The following is a 9,899-nucleotide window of genomic DNA, read 5'->3' as shown; positions in this document are numbered from 1 at the left end:
TTTTTCATTTGTTGATCTTTCAGAATAAATACATCTGTTAATTACTCTATTTTTATGTTGTGCTAATTTTCATCTTTTTTCCATCTATTGCTTTTTGATACAGGCATTTTATAGTGACATGCTTCTATTCAATTATTTTATGTCCCACAACTCTCCTAAGAATTGCCTTAGATTAAAGTGAAGGGGCATAGACACAGTGATGCTGCCACTTTAAGAGTGTCGATCAGATTCCCTCTCATTGGGTGATGTAAATGGTTGCTGTGCACCAATAGGATTCAGAACTGTACAAAGCAATCTAGACCCTGCCTCCATTCAGGCGCAGAGCTGTAACACTTACAATGGAATGAGATGGAGGAGAGAGCAACGAGCTTACATTTTACAACATCAAAATTTATGTTTCAGTTTATAGTCATGCTCAGTCATTTGTAAAAAATGTGCTATGGGTATGATAACTGTAATGACGGATTTCGGGGTTTTTCTATACACGGTGTCGTTTGGAATTAATGTCTTATAGCGGACCAAGGATGACAAAGAGAATAGGATACCGAGACTGGAGATGGCAGGCTCTGTGGTGGCATCATTTCTTTCTCTTGTGGAGTACAATAAACGGACAGACTCGTTACAGCATCCCAGAGGAACTAAAACAGGGCTCTGTGGTTGGAAATCTAGCTAAAGATCTTGGTTTGGGGCTGTCTGAGATTTTTGACCGTAAGCTGCGAGTCGCCTCTGAGGCTGGTAAGCAGTATTTCAGCGTGGATGCGGGGAAGGGCGAGTTGGTGGTGAATGACAGAATAGACAGAGAGGCTCTGTGTGGACAAAGCGCCAGCTGTGTGTTGCCACTGCAAGTAGTAATAGAGAACCCTCTACATCTTTATAGGATAGAGGTCGAAATAAGAGACGTCAATGACAATGTCCCTAATTTTCTTAGCAAAGAAAAACATTTGAAAATTGCAGAGCTGACAGCGGTGGGTGCGCGCTACCCCCTGGAGACCGCACAAGACTTCGATGTGGGTAGTAATTCACTAAAATCTTACAGTCTTAGCAAAGATGAATGTTTTAATTTAAAAATTAAAGAGCTGTCCAATGGAAGAAAAGTTCCAGAGCTTGCATTAGAAAAGCCGCTTGACAGAGAAAAACAAAGCGTGCACCACTTACTGTTGACAGCGTTAGATGGAGGAAATCCTGTAAAAACCGGAACGTCAAAGATCGTAGTGACTGTTTTAGACAACAATGATAATGTCCCTGTTTTCAAAAAGGCCTTATATAAAATTAGTCTACCTGAAAATAGTCGAAGTGGCTTCATAGTAGCAAAAGTAGAAGCAACAGATGCAGACGAGGGTGTTAATGGGGAGATTGAATACTCATTTGCTGACCATACATCTGAGACATTGTTGTCTACTTTTCAGATAAACTCATCAACAGGAGAAATTTTTCTTCTAGGACAATTAGATTATGAAAACGCTGCAACACATGAACTAGATATTACTGCTAAGGATAAAGGGATTCCTGAAATGGAAGGTCATTGTCGTGTGCAGGTCGAGGTAATAGACATGAATGACAACGCTCCAGAAATTGTTTTAACGTCAGAACCAAGCCAAGTTCCCGAGGATGCACCCAGTGGCACAATAGTGGCTCTGCTCACGGCTCGAGACATTGACTCAGGTGATAATGGAAAAGTGACACTGCAGCTTCCCAAAGATTCTCCTTTAACTCTTAAACCTTCATTTTCTAATAATTATGAACTAGTTACAAAGGGTGGTCTAGACAGGGAGAGTTTCTCACAGCATATCATTGAGATAACAGCCACTGATTCAGGTGCTCCTCCTCTGTCCAGTAAGAAAACTATACCTGTCACCATCACTGATGTCAATGACAACCCTCCTGTATTCACTCAGCCCTCCTATATTGTGTATTTAAAAGAGAATGGAGTACCAGGCTCCATACTGTACTCAGTATCAGCATCTGACCTGGATTCTGGAGAAAACGCCAAAGTTTCAGATTCAGGTTCAGGCAAAGGACCAGGGCTCTCCGTCTCTCAGCAGCAACGCCACAGTCCATGTTTTTATCCTGGACCAGAACGACAATGCCCCCACTGTTATTTACCCCTCCTCCGCTGCCCTGGCCTCCCTCTCTCATCAGAGGATGCCCCGCTCCGCTAAAGCAGGTCACCTGGTCACTAAGGTGACGGCCGTGGACGCTGACTCGGGCCATAACGCCTGGGTCTCCTACAAAGTGGCGGAGGCCACAGACGCCTCTCTGTTCACTGTCAACCTGTACACAGGGGAGGTGAGGACTAAACGTCCTGTGTCCGAGCAGGACGACTCCTCCCAGAGGCTGCTTATAGAGATCAAAGACGATGGGGAACCGGTCCAGTCCGCCACCGTCACGGTGTCCATCCTGCTGGAGGACGGTCTCCATGAGCCCATCTTAGACCTCCGACAGAAAGTGGTCGAGCCCAGCAAGAAAACTGGGAGAATCACCCTTTATCTGATTCTGTCTCTGGCCTCGGTGTCCGTGCTGTCGCTGCTGACTTTTCTCATCTTAGCAGTTAAATGCATCAGGAGCAGCAGAAGCAGCGGAAGCTGCTGCATGAGACGGAGCGACTGTGATGATTACAAGAACCCCAACAGAAACCTGCAGATTCAGCTCAACACCGACGGACCTATAAAGTACGTGGAGGTCCTGGGAGGAGACATGTTGTCTCAGAGTCAGTCCTTCAGGTCCTGTATGTCTCCAATGTCAGAGTACAGTGATTTCACTTTGATCAAGCCCAGCAGCACCACTGACTTTAAGGAGGTCATCAGTGTCCTGGATGCGTCTTTACCCGACAGCACCTGGACCTTTGAGAGCCAGCAGGTGAGCATATACAATAAAATAACATATGCAGATTTGTAAGACAGTTGCTTATGAACAGGGTCCCCAAAGGAAACAAAACCTTTTCTTTTTGTGTCAAATTATTGACAAGGCATTTAAATAGATTGTCAACACTCTGGATGGTTTTTAACCTTGTTTACTCGATATGCTTGAAAAGAAAATATAATAATTATATAAATTATGTACAGATTAAAACTACCAATTTCACAAGCTAGCTTCTATAAAGTTCGTGGCACCGTGACACACAGAGCTTAATAGTGATTATCTTCTCCAGCTGAGAGTTTCAGCACCACAGGGACGGACAGCGACTCTGACCCATGACGCACGGGGCAGGACAGTAGATGATGATGTTTTTGTCAAGGGACAAAACTGAAAACAAGTGAGCATTTAACTAACTCAGGCAATAAATATTTTGATTTATTATATTTACTTGAGTTATTGGCTTACATACATGATGACATTTACACACTCCAATTTGAATCCTAAGAATATAATGTTATTGTGGTGTCAGTGAAATCAAATTTTAACAGTAAATATATTTTATGAGTTACAGGCAGATTTAATGCAGTAATTTCACATTTGTATCAGGTCAAAATGTTGAAGGTATCGCTACATGGTGTTTCATCTTCTTTTTCATGACGGTGCAGAGTGGTTTATATCTCTTTAATGGAGCTGCTCTGTGTTCTCCTTATTGGATGTGAGAGATAGATACTGTGCACCAATAGCATTCAGAACTGTACAAAGAGATCTACTCCCTCCCCCATATGCAGCTTCAGCACCAAAACCACGGTGCTCGGAGTAGGGGGAGAGTAGGTGAAAGGTTTATACACTTGGAATACAAGGTTATATTTTAATTTTATCTTTGACCATGATCAGACGTCTTTTTACTGGAATTTGTCACTCACCCTCTCGGAATATGTATTTTGTCTACATGTTCTCTGTTCCTGTCGACTTGAACTGATATTTTTTCATGAATCAGGGATGACAAAGAGAATAGGATACCGAGACTGGAGATGGCAGGCGCTGTGGTGGCATCATTTCTTTCTCTTGTGGAGTACAATACAGGGACAGGGGCGTTACAGCATCCCAGAGGAACTAAAACAGGGCTCTGTGGTTGGAAATCTAGCTAAAGATCTTGGTTTGGGGCTGTCTGAGATTTTTGACCGTAAGCTGCGAGTCGCCTCTGAGGCTGGTAAGCAGTATTTCAGCGTGGATGCGGGGAAGGGCGAGTTGGTGGTGAATGACAGAATAGACAGAGAGGCTCTGTGTGGACAAAGCGCCAGCTGTGTGTTGCCTCTGCAGGTTGTTATTGAGGACCCACTACAGTTACATCGAACTGAGGTTGAAATAGGAGATATTAATGACAATTCTCCAAGTTTCCTTTCAAACGAATTATCTCTAAAAATAGCCGAATCAGCAGCGGTTGGCACGCGCTTTCTTTTGGAGAGTGCAACGGACCCGGACGTGGGAAGTAATTCACTCAAATCATACACTCTGAGTAAAAATGATTGTTGTTCCCTTAAAATAAAAGAAATTGAAGGTGGTAAAACCGTTCCAGAACTAGTTTTAGAAAAGCCCCTAGATCGAGAGAAAAAAGCTGTTCACAAAATATTACTAACAGCATTAGATGGGGGGTCTCCAGTAAGATCCGGGACCTCACAAATAACCATAAGTGTGCTTGATATAAATGATAATTTCCCGATGTTTGAGAAAAACGTTTACAAAGTAACCCTGGATGAAAGAAGTATAAAGGGAACTGTTATTATCAAACCCAAAGCGACAGATGCAGATGAAGGTTCAAATGGTGAAATAGAATTTTCATTTGGCTCTCGGACACCTGATTCTGTGTTGTCAGTCTTCGATATTAACCCCTTAACAGGTGAAATCACTCTCAAAGGGGAGTTAGACTATGAAACTACCAAGTCATATGACATTGATGTAATTGCAAAAGATAAAGGCAGTCCTGAGATGGAGGGTCACTGTCGTGTGCAGGTTGATATTAGTGATTTCAATGATAATGCACCAGAAATTGTTGTCACTTCTCAACCAAAGCCAGTGCGCGAAGACGCACCAAGTGGCACAGTGGTGGCTTTGATCAGCGCACGAGATCTTGACTCTGCTGATAACGCCAAAGTAACATTACTACTCACCGATGGTTTTCCCTTTAATTTGAAACCATCATTTTCTAATAATTACGCGCTGGTTACCAGTGGTCCTTTAGATAGAGAGAGCTGGTCAGACTATAACATTGAGATAACAGCCACTGATTCAGGCGCTCCTCCTCTGTCCAGTAAGAAAACTATACCTGTCACCATCACTGATGTCAATGACAACCCTCCTGTATTCACTCAGCCCTCCTATATTGTGTATTTAAAAGAGAATGGAGTACCAGGCTCCATACTGTACTCAGTATCAGCATCTGACCTGGATTCTGGAGAAAACGCCAAAGTCTCTTACTCTATACTGGACTCTAAAGTGCAGGACGTGTCTGTCTCGTCTTACGTTTACATTAACTCAGATAACGGCAGCATCTACAGCATGCACTCGTTTGACTATGAGAAGCTGAAGGTGTTTCAGATTCAGGTTCAGGCAAAGGACCAGGGCTCTCCGTCTCTCAGCAGCAACGCCACAGTCCATGTTTTTATCCTGGACCAGAACGACAATGCCCCCACTGTTATTTATCCCTCCTCCGCTGCCCTGGGCTCCCTCTCTCATCAGAGGATGCCCCGCTCCGCTAAAGCAGGTCACCTGGTCACTAAGGTGACGGCCGTGGACGCTGACTCGGGCCACAACGCCTGGGTCTCCTACAAAGTGGCGGAGGCCACAGACGCCTCTCTGTTCACTGTCAACCTGTACACAGGGGAGGTGAGGACTAAACGTCCTGTGTCCGAGCAGGACGACTCCTCCCAGAGGCTGCTTATAGAGATCAAAGACGACGGGGAACCGGTCCAGTCCGCCACCATCACGGTGTCCATCCTGCTGGAGGACGGTCTCCATGAGCCCATCTTAGACCTCCGACAGAAAGTGGTCGAGCCCAGCAAGAAAACTGGGAGAATCACCCTTTATCTGATTCTGTCTCTGGCCTCGGTGTCCGTGCTGTCGCTGCTGACTTTTCTCATCTTAGCAGTTAAATGCATCAGGAGCAGCAGAAGCAGCGGAAGCTGCTGCATGAGACGGAGCGACTGTGATGATTACAAGAACCCCAACAGAAACCTGCAGATTCAGCTCAACACCGACGGACCTATAAAGTACGTGGAGGTCCTGGGAGGAGACATGTTGTCTCAGAGTCAGTCCTTCAGGTCCTGTATGTCTCCAATGTCAGAGTACAGTGATTTCACTTTGATCAAGCCCAGCAGCACCACTGACTTTAAGGAGGTCATCAGTGTCCTGGATGCGTCTTTACCCGACAGCACCTGGACCTTTGAGAGCCAGCAGGTGAGCTGAGAGTCACAAGGCACTGTAAGAATCTGCGTCTGTAAACATTTGCTGAACGGAGTTTTTTTTTTAATTAGAAGTTTTTTTCTTTAGTCTAATCTGTTTTATTTTAGATTCACTAACGATTTTCTACATGAAAATTTATCTTTCAGTTTATAGCCATTTTCGTTTTGCACTTCCCCGCTTGACTGTACATAATATACTGGGTATTTTTCGTCATAATGAAAACCAAATGGTGCACACTCCAGTTTTCATGACTAGTGGGGGTATAACTTTATTAAAACTAAAGTTTATTCTTGTGATAATACTCAGTAAAACAACTGAGTGTTTGCCTCAGTTAGGGCGGCCTGGTTAACGAATATTAGGTTTTCATCACAAATTTTCACTGTACTCATTTATTCAAATTTTAATAAAACACATTCTTATATATTGTTTGCAACAGTTGCAGTGTTTTGCCGTTCCCCAAACAAAAATCGGCAGTTTAATTTGTCCTACGTGGCCTGTATCTTACAATTGGTTGTTGCTACTTTAAAACATTTTGCAGAGCGGATTAGCTTTATAATAAAGCTGCAGTTCAAACTGTGATTGGGACAGGCTGAAAGCTAGTTTGGAAACTCTGCCCCCCTGCGGATACAAATGGTATTATTCTAAATAACAGCTGCTTCATACACTGCTTAGTTTTGACTCTGTGAGCACCTTTTTTTAACTGCATAACACTAAGATGACATCTGCCCTCCATTTGTTTTTCTTGGAATATGTAAAACTGCATTTCACTCTTTGCTGTTCCGTTTCTATTGTCTTCTCAAACTTAAAAAAAGAACGAGGTTTATACTTGCCTGTCAGTGGGAGTGGAGTCAAAAGTTTTCACTGTCTGTGTGAGTGTTTGTGTGAGTTGTGGGGCATTCTGGTCCAGTCCTATCTCCTAATGAGAGGGACGGACTCTGTGGGCTCTCCCCGCCCATGAGAGGAGTGAGGCAGAGCGGAGACAGCAGCGTTTCGGTGAGAAAATGGTTCGATTTTCATCATAGTTTTCTGTTCCAACACGTCCGTCATGGTCACATCAAGACTTCCTATCGCTCTTTTCAAAGCGGAAATGTTTCCTGTCGAGCCTAGTCGCCTCGTTTTGACACTACCATGGGTACCATACGGTGAAAGAAGAAGCTAGAAACTTTCCCATTCTCCGATCCCCGGAGCGCCGCACAATGGACTCCAGACAGAGAACGCGCTCCGGAGGAGGGAGGCTGTGGAGGATTTGCTTTTATCTAGCTTGCCTCTCCCGTGCCTCCGCTCAGCTCAGTTATTCCATATTGGAGGAACTAAGGCCTGGCTCTGTCGTTGGGAATATCGCTAAAGATTTGAGTCTTACTGCTCGGGAGAGTGTTCAGAGGAGGCTGCGTCTGACCTCGGAATCCACAACGTCGTACTTTGAGGTAAAGCAGACGACCGGCGATTTGGTTATTAAACAAAATATTGACAGGGAGCAGATATGCGAATTAAGATCAGCTTGTTCACTACACCTTGAAATACTTTTGGAAACCCCGTTAGAGATTCATCGCGTCGTGGTGGACATTCTGGATGTGAATGACAATGCACCGCTGTTTTCAACCAGCAACATTTCTTTGGAGATATCGGAGGCGGCCGCGCCGGGAACAAGGTTTCGTTTGGAGAGCGCACACGACCCAGACGTGGGTACCAACTCCTTACGCACTTATCATCTCGCAGCAAATGACTTCTTTATTTTGAATGTGGAGAGTAAAAGTGACGGCAGTAAGTTTCCAGAGCTAGTGGTGGATAAATCTTTGGACAGGGAGACGCGGGCCTCGTTTCGCCTGTTGCTCACTGCTGTAGATGGGGGTCAGCCGGAGAAATCTGGCTCAACACTTCTGCTCATCAGAATCCTGGATGTAAATGACAATGCGCCCGTCTTTGACGAGCCTGTAAAGAAAGTTAGGCTATTAGAAAATGTTGCACGGGACACTTTAGTAACGAAACTGAACGCAACTGACGCGGATTCGGGTAACAACGGAGACATATCTTACATGTTTAGTAAATACACTCCGGAACGGGTTCTCAAACTTTTCACAGTGGATTCTAAAAGCGGTGAGATCCATGTGAAGGGTGATGTGGATTATGAGAAAGCCACCTCATATCACATCACAGTACAGGCCAGAGATGGTGGCTCTCCCGCCATGGAGGGCTCCTGTAACGTCATAGTGGACATCATTGATGTGAATGACAATGCACCGGAGGTGACGCTGACGTCACTGACCAGTCCTATCAGAGAGGACTCAGCACCAGGGACTGTGATTGCACTCATAAGTGCACGGGACCTGGACACTGGTGTGAATGGGAAGATTACATTGACTGTTCAACCAGGTTTACCATTTAAGCTCAATTCAGCTTTTGACACACATTACAATCTTATCACTTCTGGCAGCCTGGACCGTGAGACTGTCCCGGAGTACACAGTGGTCATCAAGGCCACTGATGCTGGGTCTCCTCGCCTTTCATCACAAATCACCTTTGTGGTGAAGCTGTCTGATGTAAATGACAATGCCCCCATCTTCTCTCAGCCTTCATACTCTGTGGACATCCTAGAGAACAATGCTCCCAGTGCCCCCATTGCTGCTGTTTCAGCCACTGACCCAGACCTTGGTGACAATGCTCGTGTCTCTTATTCCATTCTTCCTAGCACGGTCCAGGGCTCACCACTTTCTTCTTATGTCTACATTAACCCAGAGACTGGCCACATCTACAGCATGCGCTCTCTAGATCATGAACAGCTCAACGCTTTCCGTATTGAGGTGCAGGCCCGTGATGCTGGGGTTCCTCCACGGACAACCAATGTCACTGTCCATGTGTTTGTGGTGGATGTGAATGACAATGCACCAGTGCTTGTACACCCCTCCTACCCAACAGACAAAGGATTACAGCTCACTGTGCCCCCATCTGCCGGCCCAGGGCACCTCATAAATAAACTTGTAGCAGTGGATGCGGACAGTGGGCACAATGCATGGTTGTTTTACTCCATTTCCCCTGGGCCTAATGCTGGCATGTTTCGTATTGGGGCACACACTGGGGAGCTCCGCACAGCCCGCAAGTGGGCAGAGGAGGAAGTGGGCTCCACTTATGACATTGTGGTCATCATTCAGGACAATGGTGACCCATTGAAGTCCAGTTCTGTGAACATCACAGTAACTGTGGATGAGAAAGGTACAGCCAATGATGCTCCACCAAACCCTCGCCACACACCCTTCTACCATCGCACTGGGATGTCGGACATCACCCTGTACCTCATCATCGCTCTAGCCTGTGTATCAGCGGTGGCCTTTATCACCCTTGTGGTCCTCATGGTACGCTGCCTAAGGCACCATGGTCCAGGGCTGGGAGGCTCTGACTGCTGCTGCTACGGTCGCCACAGGTCCAGCCGCTACCATCAGAGGTCCGGCAAGGACCTGCACCTGCAGCTCAACACTGATGGACCCATAAGATACATGGAGGTAGTGGGAGGCCCCCAGGACCCACACACTCACACCTACAGGCCCTGCTACTCCACCATATCCAGCCGAAATGACTTTGTATTTATTAAA

At 45.6% G+C, this 9,899-nt stretch overlaps 2 protein-coding genes across 15 annotated transcripts in view; both read left to right on the top strand.

Annotated features, from left to right (window-relative positions):
- The window catches only part of LOC109955936 (protocadherin gamma-A11-like), a 61,446-nt gene that overhangs the window by 40,123 nt on the left and 11,424 nt on the right, over nucleotides 1-9,899 (top strand). For 4 of the 14 annotated variants that reach the window (XM_020592594.1, XM_020592635.1, XM_020592604.1 and 1 more), the window contains exon 2: nucleotides 4,177-6,309. The exons of 6 other annotated variants lie outside the window; for them this stretch is intronic. In XM_020592594.1, the coding sequence (XP_020448250.1) occupies nucleotides 4,177-6,309 (2,133 nt within the window). Of the gene's footprint in view, nucleotides 1-96; nucleotides 1,993-4,176; nucleotides 6,310-9,899 lie in introns of those variants that run through there. 4 more of the 14 variants (XM_020592718.1, XM_020592622.1, XM_020592613.1 and 1 more) reach the window with 4 other exon arrangements.
- pcdh1g32 (protocadherin 1 gamma 32) lies at nucleotides 6,770-9,893 on the top strand (the record flags this gene model as incomplete). The annotated part of the gene is made up of 1 exon (XM_020595395.1): nucleotides 6,770-9,893. A coding segment is annotated over exon 1 (2,382 nt), but the record flags the coding sequence as incomplete, so codon positions are not given.

The sequence above is a fragment of the Monopterus albus genome, unplaced genomic scaffold, assembly GCF_001952655.1.
Source record: "Monopterus albus unplaced genomic scaffold, M_albus_1.0 scaffold2.1, whole genome shotgun sequence".
In the NCBI taxonomy this organism is placed as follows: domain Eukaryota; kingdom Metazoa; phylum Chordata; class Actinopteri; order Synbranchiformes; family Synbranchidae; genus Monopterus; species Monopterus albus.
This window is presented reverse-complemented; position numbering and strand designations above follow the sequence as displayed.